At 32.2% G+C, this 21,970-nt stretch overlaps 3 protein-coding genes across 4 annotated transcripts; 2 read left to right on the top strand and 1 right to left on the bottom strand.

Moving 5' to 3' along the window:
- The first annotated feature begins 1,426 nt into the window (after positions 1 to 1,426).
- Positions 1,427 to 5,218, top strand: LOC117911697 (serine carboxypeptidase II-3-like). The gene is made up of 8 exons (XM_034826097.1): positions 1,427 to 1,797; positions 2,454 to 2,561; positions 2,681 to 2,955; positions 3,042 to 3,287; positions 3,381 to 3,499; positions 3,596 to 3,691; positions 4,598 to 4,703; positions 4,795 to 5,218. The coding sequence occupies exons 1-8, from the start codon at positions 1,431 to 1,433 to the stop codon at positions 4,942 to 4,944; spliced, it is 1,467 nt and encodes a 488-aa protein (XP_034681988.1). The 5' UTR covers positions 1,427 to 1,430; the 3' UTR covers positions 4,945 to 5,218.
- Positions 5,219 to 7,640: 2,422 nt separating this feature from the next.
- On the top strand, positions 7,641 to 8,972 carry LOC117909140. The gene has a single exon (XM_034823035.1). It carries the CDS (start codon positions 7,711 to 7,713, stop codon positions 8,806 to 8,808), a length of 1,098 nt encoding a protein of 365 aa, XP_034678926.1. The 5' UTR covers positions 7,641 to 7,710; the 3' UTR covers positions 8,809 to 8,972.
- A 4,266-nt stretch (positions 8,973 to 13,238) lies between these two features.
- LOC117911653 (zinc finger protein ZOP1) lies at positions 13,239 to 19,661 on the bottom strand. Of its 2 annotated transcripts, XR_004650886.1 has the most exons (7): positions 19,505 to 19,661; positions 18,036 to 18,236; positions 16,470 to 16,572; positions 15,179 to 15,274; positions 14,558 to 14,963; positions 13,556 to 13,819; positions 13,239 to 13,471 (listed from the first exon to the last, which is right to left on the bottom strand). XR_004650886.1 is itself a non-coding variant. In XM_034826056.1 (6 exons), exons 1-5 carry the CDS (start codon positions 19,511 to 19,513, stop codon positions 14,599 to 14,601), a joined length of 774 nt encoding a protein of 257 aa, XP_034681947.1. In that variant the 5' UTR covers positions 19,514 to 19,661; the 3' UTR covers positions 13,243 to 13,819; positions 14,558 to 14,598. The 2 variants fall into 2 exon arrangements, 1 of the variants encoding a protein (XP_034681947.1); XM_034826056.1 differs by having other exon boundaries at positions 13,243 to 13,819.
- Between the last annotated feature and the right edge of the window lie 2,309 nt (positions 19,662 to 21,970).

The raw sequence follows: 21,970 nt of genomic DNA, 5'->3' as shown, positions 1-21,970 counted from the left end.
TGAAAGATGTCAATCAAGGTTATCAAATCATGTTTCCATAATCTATTTGTTGAAACACGACCAAGTCATGATATCAATAAGACATCATACATATATATTATTAAAATTAAAAATAATGATAAGAATTAGAAATCGTATGTATAAATAATTAATAATTCAAAAATATTTGATCACTTTATCTTTAAGATAAGAACAAAGAAATGATCTAGATAGAAAGAAGATGAATTGGGTTTTAAAATTCTATAGGAGCCAAAGGGATGTACCCAGAAGGGGTCAAATAGGAAGAGAATTCAAATCGTTGCATCCCTACATGAAAGGAGCCGTTTCCATAGCCCAATTCAAATGGACAACTTGGTGTGCTGCTACAAATATTTTGGACACCATTTCATTTTTTGTGGCTTTATTGTAATGCAGCAGAAATCTATAATAATTTTTATATTCACTCTTATTTGACCAAAAAAATAATTTAACATATTTATAAAAATTTCAAAATAATACAAATTACTATAATAAGAAAATTATAAATAAATAATTTACAATATCATCCTTAAATAATCAATGTTATATTTGTTCTATTTTGTATAATTAAAATAAAATATGTTAAAGCTAATAATTTGATAAATAATAAATTGGTAAACCTAAATCAAATTAAAGAAAAAAAAAAGAACCATTCAATTACGTTTGATGATAAATTTCTTATAATTATAAAAAAAATAATTATGTCAAATGTCTACGAGAAAAAAAAAAAACAAAAAAACAAATATAGTACCTCATAAGGTGATAGAATTCAAAGTAGCATATATCCAAACAAGTAAATTAAATGGACCATTTTATAATCATCAAATATGCAATATACTAAACCAAAGGTCTATTATGTCTTTTGCTCGTGGTCAACTTCTAAGTTTTGAAACTTTTTTTCTATTTAAGTACCAAATGTGAGGCTTATCTTTGCGAGCCATGACATAACAGAAGAGGCATAAAATAACAAAATTGGGTTCAAAAGCCAGGCAATGAATAGTCAAACTAACCACGGGAACTTCTAGGCATGTATATATATAGAATTAGCCGGCTGATTACTCACTTGTCACCCGATCCTTGTCCAACTCCCCAACTTCTCCTCTTCGTTGTCTTCTATATGGATCTGAGCCAGAGCTGATATGTTTGTATTAGCTGTGTAAGTGCTTCTGATAATTAAAAACAAAATAAAAATCCAAAAGCATAGTTTCAAGGAATAAAAGCGCTTTGAGTACTCCTCAAAACCCCAGCATTGTTAAGGTGCAAATCCAACAAGAATAGACACAAAACGATACTAACAACAGTTTATGAAAGATCCTCGTGTGCATCAAACCTCACATTCAGGGGATTGCCTTGGTTCTATAAATAGAAACCCATATCAATGACAGTTTGTGTGAGAGACTCTCATAGCAAATATGAAGGCTGCGTTCTTTCTGACATTACTTTCTCTTACTTGTCTTGTTGCCCTGGTGCAATGCCATGGAGGGAGCAGATATGATCTGCTAGGGAAACTTATGCAGGCTCAAAGGTCGAAGAGGCAGTCAGAGGGTCACTCAATTGAGTCCATGTCCACAGAGTATTCACCAGTCTATATGGGGCCTCAAGATGGGTTGAAGGAAGGTGATAGGATCCAAGCATTGCCAGGGCAGCCCAATGGGGTGAATCTGGATCAGTACTCGGGGTATGTCACTGTTGACCCTCAGGCTGGGAGAGCACTCTTCTACTACTTTGTGGAGTCTCAGAACTCTTCTTCTAAGCCTCTTGTCTTGTGGCTTAATGGAGGTAACTGTTATATCACATGGTTGTTATGTGTTTTCTTGATCAGCTTCATCATTCAACTAGCATAATCATTTATAAGTGTGGCCTGATGTTAGAATAGAAACACACTAGTGGAAGAACACAGATATAAATCCTAAAGCATACAATATTTTAAAACCCGTTTAATAGTGATTCTAGGAAGCGTTTTTAATATTTTTAATACTTAAAAATTTTCATCATTCAAGTGTTAAAAATGTTAGAAACGTTTTCTAAAATCACCCTTAAACACACTCTTAATATGATTCTATAAATCGAAACTATATATAATATTTCACAGTATGATAAAAAATATTATAAAATAAAAAATAGAAACAACTTTCCCGTGGTAAAACATCTCATGGTTCTCTATTTTTTGTATCATAAGCTCTTTTGTCATGTTAAATGTCTTATGCTCTTCCTTGCATCCTAATAAGGCCTTTTATTTCCTCGGGTATTTCTTGTTATTCCTCACATCTATACATCATGTATAATCTTTATATACTCACATCTCTTGTAACTTTTTCTCTGGTGACCCAAATAAACTTAGATTAGGAATTTGAGAAAGCTTCCAGCATGCCACTCCATTAACATCCCTCCGAGAACCCTTTTTTCATTTTTTTTTTGGTCTTTCTGTTGAGCAGGACCAGGATGCTCCTCTTTAGGATCTGGGGCAATGATGGAGCTGGGGCCATTCCGAGTCAACAGTGATGGCAATACTCTCGCTTACAATGAATACGCATGGAGCAATGGTGGTATACATCCTCAAATTTCTTATTCAACTCACCAGTCATTCTTTCAGAATAATTTAACAATTTTACAAAGCCTGCAATTAATTTCTTCCTTCTTTTCTTTTTGGTTTGAAATTCAGTGGCAAACATCCTCTTCCTGGAGTCTCCTGCTGGGGTTGGATTTTCTTATTCAAATACGACATCAGACTACGACAAAAGTGGAGATAAGCAGACTGCTGAAGACAACTACACCTTTCTTCTGAACTGGTTGGAAAGGTTTCCTGAGTACAAAACCAGAGATTTCTTCATCACCGGAGAAAGTTATGCAGGGCACTACGTGCCTCAGCTCTCCCAGAAAATCCTTCAAAACAACAAGATCACCAACCAAACTGTCATCAACCTAAAAGGAATCGCTGTAAGTCCACATGTTTGAAGGCTTCAGGCCTGAGTATGAATAAAAAATGAAGAGAACTGACATGAATATACTTCATAAATGTGCAGATAGGGAATGCATGGATAGACTATGAGACAGGACTGAAGGGAATGTACGACTTTTTCTGGACACACTCTCTAATATCCGACGAAATCAATGAGGGAATCAACTTAAACTGCAATTTTTCATCTGAGACAACAATCTCGGATGCCTGTGAACAATATCTTTATGATGCAGATGCAGCTATAGGCTATATCTATATATATGACATATATGCTCCCTTATGCTCTCCATCCTCAAACAGTACCCGACCGGTATAGTTCATTAAATCTACTCAACATGGTACAATTCTCTTCTTTGATTTTTAATTTCTCCTTCATTATTATATGGTTTGATGCTCCAAACAGATATCAGTATTTGATCCATGTTCCGAGGACTACATCCAAACTTACTTGAACATTCCTGGAGTGCAAAAATCTATGCATGCAAACGTCACGAATATCCCAGGTCCATGGGTGTCTTGCAAGTATATATTACAACCCCTCATACATTCTGAGCATTTCGTAAAAATTAAAGCAGATTATTTCGTCCATTGTTTGATCTAATTTGTAAATCAATGCAGCGACGCTATTTTCTACGGTTGGAAGGACATGCCATTGACAGTGTTGCCAGTGATTGAGGAGCTCATGGTCAGTGGGATAAGTGTTTGGATCTATAGGTAAGTGGTACATTATGCATAATTTTCCTTTATGCTATGTTTGGTTTTTAAAAGATTAGAGCTCAAAATTTAAGCTTTGGTCCATATAAGTTCACCATTTAAGTCTGAGATCGGGAGGAAAGTGTGAAAATTGAAAAGAATGATATGAAATTTTTATCTTTTCGGAAATGACCTTTGTTGATTATGAAAAAAGAGAGTAGAAAAATATTAATTTAAATTTTATTCTTTTTGTAAGCCTCAATGAAATTCAATATAATTTAGTGATTTGGAAAAAAATACATAATTTTCCAAAAAAATATAAATAAATTATTATTATTATTTAAAAATCAAATATTTTGGAAAGTACATATTTTTAAAATTTTGTATATAAAAAATAACTAAAAATATGTCAAATTTATTTTTTTAAATGATATATTATTAGAATATATTTTTAAAAATATTAGTTTTCTAAAAATAATAAATTTTAAGAATAATTATTAAAAAAATATTTAAAATCAAAAAGTTTATCAAACATTGTAGTGAAAAATGGTTTTGAAGGGTATATTGGTCTATTCATATTTTATATCTTTTTCATCAATTATACAACTTATATGTGTCAAACTTTAATTTTTAAGCTCAATTGAATTCAAAACACAATTGTCCCAAAAAAAAAATTAAAAAGAAAAGTTAAAAAAATATATATATTTAAAATTGATAAATTATTTTTATATATATTTTTTTATTCATCCAACTTATTTTTACTCTTTTACATAAAAATTAAATAATTTGAAAATAGACATATTTTTAATTAATTTTAATTATATTTGATTTTTTATATATAACTTTTGTAATATAATCAAACATTTTTTTTACATTTTTTTCTTAGTACTATTTAGAATTAAATATAACCTTAAATTTTGTATACAGTGGTGACACAGATGGTAGAGTGCCAACAACATCGACCCGCTACTCCATAAACAATCTTGGAACATCGGTTAAGACTCCATGGTACCCCTGGTACACCCAAGGCGAGGTAAGGATCCATCGCCTATCTTGCTTCTCTATTCCCTAACGAAATCATCAGAACCAATTCTAACAGTCTATTTTTCTTGTTTTAAGGCGAGGTCGGCGGATATGCGGTAGGATACAAAAACCTATCATTTGTGACCATAAGAGGAGCTGGACACTTTGTTCCAAGTTACCAACCAGCCAGGGCTCTTGCCTTCTTCTCATCCTTCTTGGCCGGAAAGCTTCCATCTGCAGATGAACCCTAAACAAAGAAATTCATCACTAATTGAATTTCCTTTTTATTGTTCCATGAATTACATTACCAGAATTTTTTTTACTTAATTTCGTATCCCGTTATGATTCAAATAAGAACAAAGTCCAAATTGTGCATGGCACCCAGTGAGGGACTATTCAAATGGATAAATTTATCAATGGTGTGCTCAACAAAAATTGTCGACACCATTCTTCCAGATGTTCAACTTTGACATCGTGGACTTTCCACGAGCAATTAACGTGGCCAAATGGGATGATTTTTGTTCATATTGTTTTTGAGAGTCAAAGTGCATGAGGACTGAATATGGGCATTTTAAATTTTAATTATCTTGTATTATAATGGGCAAGTAGCATGCAAAGGCATCGTGCCATCACCTACTGCAGAAAGATATAAGGTAAGACACAATGCGGCCTACCTGCCCCTTCATACCAAGTCAAATGCAATATAAAGACAAGCTCTTGGTGATCATCACCTAACTTTCACCATCTGTAAATTTGTTCCAAAAAAAAAAGAAAGAAATTTAAGCTATTATTAGCATTTAGCAGTAGTACGAGCTTGTACAAAGAGAGGGCTGAGGGCGTGACTCGTGAGGAGTAGGGGCCTCAGGCGTGAGGGGCAGCTGGGAAGCAGACAAAGCAAGGCTAGGTGGGGCTGGCCGGCAACATAGACTTTATCTCTAGCGCGTTTCACGTCTAGTCCAGTACATTTTCCATCGATGAATCAAATAAAGAGGCAGCAGCAGCAGCAGCTCCGTCATCAGTTTCTGGGATTTGCTTCCCACACATGACACGACCATTCCATAATCTCGCAATGTGAAATTATTTCTGGTGATTTGAATCTGCAACCAAACAAGTCCTCGATATTATTAGGATTCAGTTAGCCACCGTTTTTGATCTCTTCTTCTCCTCTAGATTTCAATTGGTAGGATGGGTATGTGACATCAACAACATCATCAAGATAATGTGAATTGGGTTTATTTTCTTCATCATTAAATTATATTATATAGTTTTAATATCGAGAAATTCACTGTAAATTTTGTGTCCTTTTTCCTCTAATTCCGTGACTCTTCGCTACAAATTTTGAAATATGGTAGCCGGTTCTTCCCATTCCCCAATACCAGAGAAGAAAGTCAAAATTTTTGTCATGAGTGGGGAAAATACTGTTGGCAGAAAGGCCCTTTAATGCTTGTGTAACGTGCCTGCTCCCCAACATATATGATAAAATAAATTATATTTCAAAAACATCAATAAAATTAGATGATTACAAATAGGATTTCCGCTAATTTTTTCGAATACCCGTCCCGTTTCATCTCTACACGTTTGAAATTTAAACGAATGAATTAGAAATAAATTTGAGATTTTTCTAAAAATTTTAGGACGGGTCCTGATATTACATTATCCAACTTCATGATTGAAAATTAATTTTATTTAAATTTAAAATTTTAATATATATAATATAATAACGATAAATTACTTTTTGATAAAATAAGTTATAAAAAATTGTAATATTTTAATTATTTATAAAGTATATTTATTTTAATATAATTAAAAAAATCTTAAAATAGTTTTTTAAAGATTTGAACAAGAGAAATTTATATATCTGTCTTCTTTATTATCTCGTTGTTATCCCTAATTACAAAACAATGTTAGATATCAGTGATATAAAAATTGGAACTATATTTTTTTTTTTTTTTTACAAATTATAAGATATCGTAAGATTAGAATTGGGTTTAGAATCAACTTTAATTTACAAATATTTAATTTAATTTGCAATAAATTTCAAACCAACTACAAAATTTAGTTATCAATCAACAAACCATATCCATACAATTAAAAATCATTAAAGATGAGACTAACCATGGACCTGACACATTGATTACATATAAATAGTAAAACAAACCAATTAAAACTTGTCATCCCTCTGTTTTTGAAAATTAATCTGCATGTGAGAGTGGGCTGTCCAATGACTTCATCACTCATCACTTTGGTGGCTCTATTAATTTAATCTATCAAATCACAAATTTTAACCTCCCTCTATTTGACTGAGCCCCATTAAATATCACCATCAAATCAAAAAGAATCATTACTCTTTTTTTTTTCTCTCAATTTTAAATTAAAAAAAAAATTGTGATTTGTGAAAAGGTTAAACAAACTTGATGCCACCACACCAACCCATTTTTATGTGGAGGGAGGAGGATTGCAAATTGTAGTCCATTTTGGGCACCATAAATCAGGGAAAAAGGAGAAAAATCAAAATCCTTTAAACCCATTTATTGGCTTGGCCCCACCTCCAACAACCACCAATCTTTTTTTATTTTTTTATTTTTTTATTTTTTTATTAAAAAAATGAATTAAGACCCATAATTAGAAAAAATTATATATTAATGTGAGATAAAAATTAAAAATAATTTTTATGAAGAAAATGTTAAAATTTTATTGTGAGTTGAAGGGGGTAATGCATGGATGTGATTGGTTAATGAGAAAATATATATATTTTTTAAAAATCATTCCCTTAGGATTTGTTTCACGTGGTATGGGGATTAATTGATTTGGAAATTTGGAATGCGACATTTTGAATGGAAGACATTTTCTAATGATAATAATAAAATAGAGGAGGAGAAGTGTAAGATTACAAAATATAAAAGGCGGCTCTCTGGTCAATTCTGCTTCATCTCCCTCCTTCCTCGCATTTTCCTTTCTCGCTCTATAAATCTTTGGGTTTCACAGCAGCTTCAGCAGTTGGGATTCTGTCGTCGATAATGGAGATGGAAGTGGTGATTCCGGTACCGGCCGTCGACTTTAACTTCGACAGCGCTTGTTCTACTCCCTTCATCAGTGCTCCTTCTAGTCCTCAGCGTTTCGGCAGTTTCTTCTCGGCCCCCACCAGCCCCTCACGCGCCTCTGCTTTTTACCGGGAATTCAACGACTTTAACTTCTCCGGCAGGGACTCTTCCGCCTCCGCCGCGTCCGTTATCCCTTTTGATTGGGAGGAGAAGCCCGGAATTCCGAAGGTGAAGACCGCTGCGACGAGGAGCACTACGCGTGATGAAGATGACGATGATCAAGACTTTGCATTTGATTTCAGTGGCCAACTGGAGAGAACTTCTCTCTCCGCCGACGAGCTCTTCGACGGCGGCAAGATTCGCCCTCTCAGGCCTCCTCCTCGGTTACAGCTCAGCAACAACAAGCCGGATGAGAATTTCAAGAGTGCGATTTCGTCTCCGAAATCGCCCAGATCCCCGAAAAATATATTCTCGCCGCGACACAGAAAGGATACGGATCCGTTTGCGGCAGCGATCGAGCGGACGCGGAAAGAAGCGGGAACTGAACCCCAGTACCACCGCGGAAGAGAACGGAAAACTGGGTCGTCGTCGTCGTCTTCGGCGACATCGACGGCGGCAACTTCACGGAAAGTGACGAGGTCTTTGTCGCCGTTGAGGGTTTCGGACGTCACATTTGGAAGCGAACACAGTGTCCCACAGAACATCAACAATTCAAAACTTTCGTCATCCTCTTCAAAAAGTTCCAGAATATGGAGACTCAGAGATTTTCTACTGTTCCGAAGCGCATCTGAAGGTCGAGCAGCGAGCAAAGACCCACTGAGGAAATACTCATTGCTGACCAAGAAGAACGAGGACGTGAAGAACTGTAGCTTCCGGTCCACCGACAGCTCCGGCTCAGTGTCGAGCTCGAGGAGGAGAGGACCGGTGTCGGCGCACGAGATGCATTACACAGTGAACCGGGCGGTCTCAGAGGAGATGAGGAGGAAGACCTTCTTGCCATACAAGCAGGGGCTCCTGGGGTGCCTGGGATTCAATTCAACTGTTCATGAGATTTCCAAGGGTTTGGGTCTTTGACACGTGGATGGTCCAGATCTCTCGATCTGGGGGTTTTAATATTGTGATTATCTTGTTCTTGGACGCCTTTCTTTGCCCATAACAGTGAATGAAAATCCAAAGATTTGCACATTTTGATTCTTGGGTTGGAAAAATAATTTCTTAGTATAAGATGAATTTAATCATATTTCCTGCATTTTTTCATACGATTATGAACACGGTCTACGTGGGAACCCAATAATCAGAATTACATTGATCTGATGGTCACTTTTAAGGGTGGGATGAAGAGAAATGCGATACTTTCCTAAGCTCACATGCAAATGCAAATAAAGGAGAAGTTGATTCTAAATGTTGGTGTAGAGAAGTCACCGAGCGACGGAATGTTTGGGGTGATGATAGCACAACATGTGAGCGTGGCTAAAGAGAATAAAAGGGGAAAGGGAAAGGAAAGAAAAGGAGATTGGCTCCCACACTTGGGCGGAAAGAGAGTTCAATATTATAATCATTGGATTGTGGAATAATTATGTGGATGATGTGCTATACAGTATTGAATAGAGGTCTTTAATCGGGTCTAAACAACCCATTTTAGAAGTTAATCTCGGGTCGGATCGGGTCGTGCCCATATCGGTTCTTAATTTTATATAGATGGGTCATTTCAAATTTCTACTGTTTTCAATTAGTATAACTAAATTTAACCAAAACAAGGAAAAAAGAAAAGCATAGGAAGAGGAAAGATGATTGGGGTTATGCTTTTGTAAGGCAATAGTATTGTTGTAGGAAAAGGCAAAGGTGAGCAACCATGCATGCAAAACTAGCTTTTGTTAAAGGCAATTTGTGTCTATTATAAAGGAAACCTACATCAAATCCTACAATCATGCTCTCACTTCTTTTCTCTTTTCTCCTTTTCCTTTGAAGCTTGCTGGCTAACTAGCTATGGTGGAAAGAAAAGTTGACCAAGAGAGAAGATGGGGATGATAGTGATTACAATCATGGGTGTAGGGCTTCATCCATCACCGAATACCATAATTTCCAAAGAGAGAAATTGTCTCATTTATGATCATGATGATGGTTTTATGATGATAATGAAGATCTTCCAATGGTGGTGGTGGTGGTGGTGGTGGTAGTAGTAGTGGTGGCAAATGGCAATGTTAGTTATATTTGTTCATCTCCATCATTAATCATATTGCATAGTTGTTGATGATAATCATTGCATTGATCCTTGACTCCATTGATCATGAATTTGCATAAATATCAAATTATATTTTTTCTCTTGTTTTTTTAGTTTATGTAATAATTAATGTTTTTATTTATTATTATTATTATTATTTCTAATTAATAATTCAAATGTAGAAATAAACAAAGGGGAGTAGCTTAATTATGACACTTTTGACTTAATTTCATATGATGTGATCTTTAATCTATGGATATTCTTATGCTAAGTATATCCATTATGGACTCGCCTTTTTTACTTTTGCTTCATAGAACAAAGCAATTACTGATCAAGAAAGAAAAATTATATCAAGAATTATTTCGATTTTTTTTTATATACTTTTTTTTTAACCCTCCTTATTTTTATATTTGAAATAAAATTCAAAAAAATACATTAATATTTAAATTTCAATTTCAGAGAGAAAAAAAAAGGTTGGAGTGGGAAAAGTTATTCTAGGAATGATAAAAGGGAAAAAGGGGAAAGGAACTAAAATCAAATCTCCTCTTGAGTCCCGCAAAGTTGGTTGTTGACATGTTGGCATGTAGTATGGTAGGACCAAGAAGAGGTATCCTATCTTTCTATGTTTCAACTTCTTCCATTCCCATTTCTCTCTCAAATTCTTCATTGTAATGCCTAGAGAAACTTGACTCCATAGAGACTCAAAATGAGGTTTAATTTTGGGATTTTATTTAAATAAAACTCATAAAAATATGAAATTTTTTCTATAATTGCTTGAAAATGTTTTAGTGTTATTTTTCTTCTAACCCACAATGTAAAACAAACAAAATTTTATTTTATCAATTGTTTTTAAATATAAAAATTATATTTTTAATAAAATGTTTTTTAAACTTTAGTTACCAAATTTATTCAACACATAAAATGAGTTCTTCTACGGCTCCTTAAGATAATAATAATAATAATAATATAAACATAGAAGAAACCCTAGTTATAATTTTTTTTTTAAAAAAAAAAAATTGTTATTAAGTTGTGTATAGAGATGGTAACTAGATGGGTTTAAGACAGGTCATCTCTATTCTAATTCTATTTATTTAAATAATTTTCATCCTCATGTAATTAAAAAAATTAAATGGAGTAGGGCAATGATGGCTCATGAATTTCCGTTTCTCTTATTTAGTTTTTTCTTATAAATTTTTTTAAGTTTAATTATATTAAAATAAATATATTTTATAAATATTTAAAATATTATAATTTTTTATAACTCATTTTATTAAAAAATATTATTATTATTATATATTAAAAATAGGAATAAATAATTAAATTAAATTATTTTTAAAAATCAATTTTATATATAATTGAAGAATGAAATAAGGTAATACCTCAACCCCATATGTTTTTTTAAAAATTCTTAAATCCAACTTTATTTAGGTTGTATTTGGTCCCGAAAAATACTAAAGAAAAAAAATACAAAAGAAAATAATTTTTTCATGTTTAGTTTTCCTATTAAAAATATAAAATAAAATAAAATATAATTAAAATTTTTTTTAAATTATTTAATCTTTATATCGATGAGTTAAAATAAATAAAATAAGTTTGAAGTAATAAATATAAATAATTGATCCATTTTTAATTTATTTTTTATTTTTCTTCATTTTTTCTTTCTTTCTATTTTTTATTGTTATTTATTTTTATTTTTTTTGGCATTTTCCTTATAGATTTTTCGAACCAAACATAGCTTTAAATTTCAAAATCCTTTTCATTAGGAGCGGGTGGGGCGGGTACCAGAAAAGTCCGCCCTACTACCATCCCTAGTTGTGTCTTTAACTCTTAACGCTTGGAGGAGACGGTGGTGTAGAGGGCGTTAGATTGCATACTAGACAATTGACGTGGACTTGGACGAAGGGCGGATCAAAGCCCACCACGTGGATAAATACTGTTCATTCATTTAACTGACATGACTTCGTATTTATATCGTATATCTCCTCCGCCGATAAAACTGACTGTTTTTAAGGTCAAAGCACTGACCTAGTCAGTGAAGATCAAGACTCCGTTTCGTCTCCCCACCCCATTTTTTTTTCCAGTCATTTTCATATCAAAAAGATATTTCACATTATATAAAAATTTATATTATTTATTTATTTATTTGCTTAAACCTTATCTTTATTGTTAATACATTTTTTAAAAAATATATACAAAAAATATTTGAGAAAAAACTTTTAGATCCCTAGACTATAATTCCTTTCCAAAAAAAGCATGACCAAAATTAAAGGACATTAAAGATGAAAACGACTTTGGAAGAAACCCGAACGTGTGAACATGGAGGATGTGGGCTGTGACTCAAAAGTGAATTGAAATAATAAAGAGGTGGGAAAACTCATCACGTAACAAGCAAGAAAGAAGTCTAACGTGAGTCCATTTATCATAAATAGCTTTCCTTGCATGACTTTGACTGTTCCCCCCCTACCAAACCCATTTACCCACAGCTGGTCTACTTTTAGGGCTCGTTTATAGTGCCGATTTCCCAGCAGTTTCCTGCCATCCACTACTTTCACCAAACAGGTCTGTACAACTGAAGTCCTCCTCCATCTTGTAGATCTATCTGTAGAATGTTTGCCACCATCAGCCATCTTCTTCCTTGTACTTATTACAGATGATGCATCACGTTCAGAGGCCTTTGGCATGTGCAGGGTTAGCCACAAGCTATCTAGATAACACAAGTGTACCGACCAATTCTCTTATATAGATATTGTTTGCTTTAAGTCTATTAAACCCCGTGGCTTAAAACACGTCTACCTAATTAAAGAGAAGTTCAATATATATATACGCACTTTTAGAAACTTCTTTACCCATCCAATATAAAATATCATACTCATTCCAGATACAACATCCTCATTGTGCCCAAAGCCTGTTTTATGCCTAATGAATACTCACAGTTTTAAAATATATTTACCTGATTAAAAGGAACCGACTACATATATGATATCTCCTCTCCTATTTGACTTACGCACAATTGGGTAAGCATAAAGAAGGTGAGATTGGACCGTGAGGAAGAACATTGATGGATGCCCATCCAGCCAAAGATATGGCACTAGCCACCAGGTAAATACAAATCTGAGCACCTAAAAAATTGCATAATCCTTTTGATATACTGGGGCATTAGGCAACCGAGAAATAAATTAAATGATCCTACACCCAATACTGAAATTTCAATTGCAATAAAAAGAAAGATATAAGTGATATTCATGTTCCCATGGTTTCAAGGGTTAGCCTAAAAGGAAGAGCGAAAATGAAAGTTGGAGAACAGCTCATTGTCCAAACAAATATTTGATATAAGCAGATGACATTATCCCAAGTTTTCAGAACTGGAATCTCAAAAGGTGTTTTATCCTCACCACATTATACAAACAAAGAAGCTATAAAAAGTAAAAACTGTTTCTATTCAGTACACACCTGTACAACCATTCTTGCTTGAATTTCTTGTTAGAATAGATAGCATTAGGAATGGCCATGTTCCACCTGGAAATGCATCAGTCAGCAAGAACCAAAAAGTAAAAGGCGGCGTATGAAAAATAACACAAGGGGACAATGAGTTTCTTTCACCAGAAGTGGAGAGTAGATGCACAATACAGAATCCTTGGACCCACCATTTGACGGAATGAAACAATGAAGATCTTTTGAGACAAAATCTGCTGATAAGATAATTAAACAAGTCTGCAAATTATAATATTGATTTCCTCCACTCACTGCATTTCTCTATTAAAAAACAGCATCATTCAATGTTAAGAATGTGACTGAAGACACCAGATCAGGACCCCAGGAACTCTAAGATCTTAGCATAACATGCAGTCAAATAATTCACAATACCTGCATCAGAAACACAAACATAAAGGATCTGCTGAATCAATATGCTTGGCATATGGAAAAGATTATGCATTAATAAGAAAAAGACTATTGATTGAACATGACAAGCGAATTCTCCCACAAGAAGTTGTCTGAAGCGAAAACATAATGAGTATTTCATTTGCGTAGTGCAGCCAAGAATTCATTTCAGACCAAAACCCCAATAAATGCTTATGGATATGATTATTGATATCTGATGTAACACCACCATTGTCTTAGAATAACTCACTAGCTTCCACATGATCTTTTAATGGCTAGGGGGATTCCCCCTTTCTTCCTCTCATTCATTCATACTTCATCCCTATATCTTCATTCAAATGATATTTGTATGCTTGTATCAAAGTTCTATAAGAAGTTGAGGGTGCAACTGTTAAATTTTTGTTGTCCATGCCAATGATCACAGTAACCACAGTTTTATTGTGTCACAGTATAAAAAACAAAGTGGATATATGACATACAGCTGATTTTAGGCCTATAATGCATCATAGGCTCATGATCTAAACGACTCAATTCTCATAACATGAACAAGCCTGCAACTCTACCAAAGCCTGGTTACAAGGGCAAGAAAGAAAGAGAAGTAAAGCATTTTAGACAACTGGATTTGGGCCATAGAATCCATTTAACTACCAAGAGTATTGCACCCGCTTATACATTACAAATGAAGCTAAGTGAAAATATGGTCCAAAATACGCTAAAGCATACCTCATAACAAGGAGAGAAGTATTTGCTAGAGCAGTTCCAAATTAACGGGACCCATAAAGGCCAAGCAATGATTTCTCCCTCTCTTCAACTCTCTTCTTTGCAGCCTCCCTTGCTTTAAGTGCAGATGCTTCCTCTTTAGATACAGCCTTTGGCTTCTCATCTTGCCTCTTCCTCTTGTTAACAGCCACTGATGATGGAGCACATTTGGAAGATCTCCTGGGGTTTAAAGATGCTGAAACAACAGGACCAGGTGGAGGCCCATTTTGATGTTTAGCAGCACTCTTGTTTTCTATGACTTGAGTTCCCTCCGAAACTGAGAATGGACTTTTCAACACAGGTCCTTTTTGTTTGGAATCTGAAGAAGCTTGAGATGTGGCAAATGCCTCTTCCTGTGTCACCCACTTGCCTGTAACATTCAACACAAGTAAATATATATATATATATATATATATATATATATATATATATATATATATATATATATATATATATATATATTATTTTTCTAGATAAGTATTCAACACAAGTAAATATACCATTACATCATATGAACAAAGATGATATTTTAGGGAAGAAAGAATCAAAAGAACAATAAGAAAATTCAATAGTTCAAGTCAATACCTATTGCATCAGAATAGTAAAAGCCAGAATTTGGATCATAGTAGATGCCATTACTTCGACTGTAGTAATAGCCTGAAGCGCTGTCATGCTCCCAATCTACCATCATTGAGAAGTGTATTAGCTTGAACAGTACCACAATCATATTTGCAACAGAAACATGGTAAGTACAAGAATAATGTCCAGAAGATTGTTTATAAGCATATGAGTTGGGGAAAAGCTCAAACCTATAGAATGGAAGTGGTTATTCCAGTGCTCATGTTTGCATAGTTCCCAACCATAGTACAGCTAATGGGTGGATTTTCTGCCTCCCCAAACAGCAGTTTAGTACATTAGAAGTATGGCCTACCCACCCAAGAAGTGATAATCAAAACAAAATTTGTAAGGGCTGCAAAAAATCTAAGGCAACCTCAGTACTAGTTCCTAAAACTCATCTTGGCTGTGTATGGATCTTTGTGCTTGTTTTGCATATGTTCCATTGAGCTCAAGCTTGTTCAGAAACTTAACAGTGCTTTTTAGTTTCGTCCATTTCTTGTGGTGTATAACTGTCCTCTTAATTCTATTGGAGAAGTTCTCTATATTCCTTCTTTTGATGAGAATTTGTAAATTTTGGAAGCATTTCTCATATTTCATTTGTACTCACATCATTGAATTGGTTCGTTTATGATAATAAATAAATAAAATAAACACTGCTTTTTAGTCAGCCCAACATCATGAAAAATTTGTTTCTGCCTAACAATCCAACATGGCTACACTATCCAGATGCTACTCAAAAGCCTTGCTGGATTGATATTTTGTCAACCTTTTTTTCAAACATGCTCTTTGGATAAATTACAGGATCATGTCAGAAGTTGATCCTCTGGTTGCAAGCTTGAAACTTAAGCTTGAGTTTGACTAATTTGAACAGGCCCAAACCATCTGCAGAACAAAATAAGACCCTGTTTATTCTGATATTTATGTACGGTTGAATTTAGGTCTATTGAGATTTCATATAAAAAAACAAAGGCCACTTTAGTCAAGCTATATTTATGAGCAGCTTGGTTCATTCAACTGCTGTATACCCCACCTATAAGACACCCAGGACCATACAACCTGATCAACGATGATTCCAACTATCCACTTCAAAATATGGACCTTTTTTTACATCACACCAAAGAATGCAATAGATCAGTCAGTCACTGGATATCTGTTAGCATGGGATTCTTAGTGAGTCCATCGAGCAGTGCTCCCAGCAATGTGCATGAAGTGTTTGCTTATTACCAAATCTTTTATCAAGACTAGTTTGGAAACGAACCGTTAGCAGTACTTGAATCATCCTCTTGAGCTAATGCATTGGCATTTGACTCTCTGGCCTCCCGAAAAGTTGCTATATCCTTCTGATAGCTACGCTTAGCTTTCTGGCAGGCAATTGGAAAGAAACAAAAACAGTAAGCATAAAGAAAAATGTGTTTGTCCCTGTATGTTTGTATGTCAGTATCTCTGATATAAATCATGTACTGGCTGTACTACAAATAGAAAAATAATTATTTCCTGAAGCAGCAAAGTGAAGTAGGTGAGAGTTCACATGAGCAAGTGTGTAAATGTGCATGAGCAAGTGTGTAAATGTGCTTACTTTGGATGATTTCTGGCATTTTTTTCAATGCATAAAAATAGCACTGTTAATGAAATTAACATGAATCTACTTCAAGCCCCCAAACCAAACTGCAGAACTCATTCAGAAATGGACAAACACAGCGAACCAAATTATTGGCCACTTACACTCACATCTACATTATCCAAACCACTGACAGTAATATCAAATTCTAATAATGATCAAATAGAAAAATAATTATTTCCTGAAGCAGAAAAGTGAAGTAGGTGAGAGTTCACATGAGCAAGTGTGTAAATGTGCTTACTTTGGATGATTTCTGGCATTTTTTTCAATGCATAAAAATAGCACTGTTAATGAAATTAACATGAATCTACTTCAAGCCCCCAAACCAAACTGCAGAACCTATTCAGAAATGGACAAACACAGAGAGCCAAATTATTGGCCACTTACACTCTCATCTACATTATCCAAACCACTGACCAGGTTGCACTTTGGAAATATTTTCAGATTATGCTATATAACATGATTTTCTTTTGCAATCAAGTTTTACACTGCATATTTTCTTAGGTACTGTAACATCCACACTTGAATGAAAGATAGACAAACAAATCCATATCTTTTGTTTAACGTTTAATGTGAAAGACAAGGCTTCTTCATATGCCCATTTCTTCCCTATAATTTTTTTTTTTTTTTTTATCATTATTGTTTTGATCAGTATTTTTTGCTTTGGAACTGTAATCCACTTTAGAAAAAAACCTAATCAATACCACCTATATATTATTGACTATTGCACCACCACCACCATCGTGAATGTATACCACCCCAGCCACCATCATGACATTTTACATGCATGTCACACAAACAGTGCTCCAAAATAGATTTCCTTTTTTTATTTTGTTTCATTTTTTGGATAGGAAGTGCAGGCAGATGCAGTGAGTAAAAACAGTCCTAATGGGTTCATCATACAAGACTGGCAGCCAGAATAGGCTGGTTTTATGAACTAAAATTACTCACCCTCTATGATTCTCACTCAGCAAACAGATGAGGACAACCTAAAGTGCAAACTTCAATGTGCCAAGTCTCAAATATAATGTCAATTAACCATATTCAACATCTAGAGAAACAATATCAAAATTAAGTCATATTGAAATCAAAATTTGCTGAGTTATTGTTCTTGTACATTTCCATGGCAACCACAGTCACCAATGTGAGAGTAGATTCATTTTTCATACCGTGGATTAAAGGCAGAGAGCTTTCAGATATACTTACTGATTCAATCTGTTCAAGGGCATGGGCTGCTTCCTTTTGTTCCTTTTCCTTAGCAGCATTCTCTTTTCTCATAGAAGCAAGCCTCTTGGCAACACTATCCTTGTGGCGTTGACCAAGTTCATGGTTTCTAATGCTAGAAGGATTGTTGGCTATATAGATTTTGCAGAAGTCACACCATTTGTTACCCTGGCTAACCCAGTACTGTAAACAGGAGAAAGGTTAAATAAATAAGACATACACATAAACAATAAAATCATAACTTCATTAACAAGTTCTTCATTCAATTAAATTCTAGGCTGTTAATGGTAACACATCAGGAACTCCCCACCACAAACAAACACAGAAATAAATAATTAATTGGAATAGACATGGATATCATGAGAATTGAATAAAGGAAAAAAAATTAAATATGAAAGGAAAAAATTGGCCCTACTTCCAATTAGTACATGCTCAGCATCACAAGAAACTAGTTAATACTAGAAAATATCAAACAATTCTAAAACTTTAGAAAATCTCAGAGAAGGAATGCAAGCATGATTCATGTAATACAGGCCTGAATGCTAAAACAACTTGCCAACATGAAGATGGATTGACAAATATTCAAAACAGTCCGTACACCCACTGCTAAAAAGAAAACAGAGCATGTCAAAAACGCTAAATCAATGTTTTATACTCTTCAAATCAACCTCTTAAAAATGCATATGATGAATGGACACACAATTGACCTCTTAAAATGCATTCAATGAATGGAGACTACTATTCAGACACTGCAATTCACCCTATTCACTACCGGGATTTGGTCATTTAGACTATGTTTGGTTCCAGGAAAATCTAAGGGAAAATGTGAGGTAAAGAAAATAGAGAGGAAAAAAAGAAACAAACGAAAAAAAAATATTTAAAATCAATAAATTATTTTCATGCTCGGCTTGGATTCGTTTCAGTTAAAAGTTAAATAATTTAAAAATACATTAATTTCTAACTAATTTTAATTTTGTTTTATTTTCTATGGTATTTTCGCAATAAAATCAAGCATTTTCTTATTATTTTTTTTCCCGGAACCAAACATAGCCTTAATGATCATGGAAAAGAAATAGAATTGCAGATACATGAAGGGCACCAAGTTCTTCACATTACTATAAAGCAAATCCGCGGATGAACCAATTATCTGGGTATTTCGTATTAAGTTTGAGTTGCTTGTAGACAACCCGCACGCATATCAAAGTACAATAAACAAACAAGCCGTGATCTTTGAAGATAAACAAAAACAAACAAACAAACAAAAAACCCTCTTTTTTCGGTTGATTGTGTAAGGACTGGTTTGGTTTGTAGAAAGAAATGGAGAAAATAAAATGCTCAAAAACGGATTCCTTGCGCGATCAATTTGAAGCATTTTGCTTGCTTTTCTCTCAACTCTTCCGAGAACCAAACACAGCGTTTCAAACAGAGAAAGAAAGAGGGATGGACAGTACCTCAGTCATGGCTGCAAATTGGATCTTCAGCTGCTGATGATTATGTGAGAATTGAGAAACCTAATTGTTAGGGCAAGTCTGAGAATTGCAAATTTGAAATTTGGATTGATGGGAAAAGGGTAAGCCCTACTGACTCTCTCCACTGCCCTCAGTCAATTGGGGTTCTGGCCCATTTTATTTCAATTGCTTAAAAAGAAATTAAAAAATAAAAAATCCTGGGCAGGACACTCTAATTTCTTTGCTAAATTATTTAAGAACGTTTAAAAAGAAGCGAGGAAAAACTAATTTTTCAAATTTAATTATGATATATTTTTTAAATTCCCTTTCCAACAAGATTTTTTATAAATATTTCATTTAAGAAATTGTAAAAATAAAAATAAAAAATTCATTAAAGGGGATCATATTCAACAATTTTAGATTTTTGACAATAGTATAGTAGTTTTAAAAAATAATTTTTAAATTATTATAGTGGAAAAAATAAAAATTTTTAAAATCATCTCTTCAAAAAATGATTTATTTCATTTTAAAAAAAATATATATTAAAATTATCCTTTTCAATATACTATTTCTAAAATTTCTATTTTAAAAAAGGGGAAAAATCGTTTTTTCAAAAGACGGTTTCCTTAAAAAAATATATATATTGAAATCATCTCTTTAAAAACGATTTATTAAATAAAAAGAATATTATAACATAAATATCTCTTCAAAATTATATATATATATATATATATATATATATATATATATATATATATATATATATTCATTTTGTAAATAATTATTTAATAAATTTGTTTTTTATAAACTAATTTTTTATATAAAATTGATAATAGTTTTTTTTTTTAATTCCAAAGTGAAAAAAACAAAAAATAATATAGAAATATTATTTATCTTATAAATAAAAAAACAATATAAAACTAAATTAGTTTTATTAGTTGTAATTAATTGAATTAATTTAAAGAAAAATTGAAGATAAAGAACAAAATATTCTTTAAATCAATATATAATTTAACATAAAATTTTTAAATATGGAATGTTAAATATAATTTATATTTTTATAAACTAAATAAGTGTACACGTACTTAAGCGCGTGAAAGAATATGAAAAAAAAAGTCCAATAAAAAATTAGTATGTGAATTTATTATTTAAAGACTTATATAAAAATAAAGTAGAAATTAAAAATCAAATAATTGAATTAAACATGAAACCAAATTAAAAAATAAATAAATAAATGAGATTAAATATAAATAAGATCACACTTTTTTACACCAAATTTTATGATAATAAAATTATTTTTTTAACCAATTTTCTTATATTAAAAAAATTATTCTACCTTAGTCCTTGACCATAATATTTATCAATCTTAATTTAAACCCATCATTTATTTCTTTTAGACTAAATTTGTAAATTTTTTTGAGTTAATTATTTTATATATGGTTTAAATACTTTTTCTTCTTTTTTATATCAGAGCTTTTTTAATAAAAATCAAAACAAAAATGAATTAATTTGTGAAATAAATTTGTGGATTAAACAAAAAAAAAACATCTTAAAAAAGAAAAAAGAACGGATAGCATACTCAAAAGAGTTGAAAAGAAAAAATTTGAAAAAAAAATAGAAACTGACAAAATAAATAAAAAATTTCAAACTTTAAATATGAAAAATGAAATAGTTACAAGAAATTTGAAAAGTTTTCAAACTTTTAATGATAAATTTTTATAACATTGATTATATTAATAATGTGGTTTTAAATATAATGAAATTTATAGCTTTTAAGACATTTTTTGAATGAAAAAAGTGAAAAATAAATAAAAATAATAATGATCGGATACACTTTCTTTTAAAGAAAAGAAAATAAAAAATTTATGTTGAATTTAAAAACTCTTATAAAAAAATCATTGACTTATATTATGTTGTTAAAAATTATTTTTTTAATTTGTTTTTAAAAACCATTATATATTTTGTATAACTTATTATTATTTTTTTCTTTGTAAAGATAGAAAATAGAACCAGATTAAATTAAATAATTTCACATCAAAAAATAGAATCCAAATTAAATTAAATAATTTCATATCAAAGAAAAATATATAATATATTAAATTATTCAATCAAACGAAAAATATATAAATAAAAAATAAGTTTTATTCTAAAAAAAATTAAAAATCAAAAGAATTAAAATCTAGATATAAAATTTTTCATCATTTTTGTAAATTTTATATCAAAATCTTAATATTTTTAAAACAATGTAGTAATTTTCTTAATAAATTTAAATTTGTTTAAATAAATAATGTAAATGAGTGATAAAACTTTTTATTCAATAATTATCTATAGTATAATAAGTGTTATTATTAATTCATTGTTATTTAATTAAATATAAAAGTTCAAAAGATTTAAATATCTTGAAATAAATAGAAATCACTATTACGGTTATAAAAAGTAAAAAGTTTCATATAATTTTTTTTTTTAAAA

This window comes from Vitis riparia, chromosome 3 (assembly GCF_004353265.1).
Source record: "Vitis riparia cultivar Riparia Gloire de Montpellier isolate 1030 chromosome 3, EGFV_Vit.rip_1.0, whole genome shotgun sequence".
Taxonomy (NCBI): domain Eukaryota; kingdom Viridiplantae; phylum Streptophyta; class Magnoliopsida; order Vitales; family Vitaceae; genus Vitis; species Vitis riparia.
This window is presented reverse-complemented; position numbering and strand designations above follow the sequence as displayed.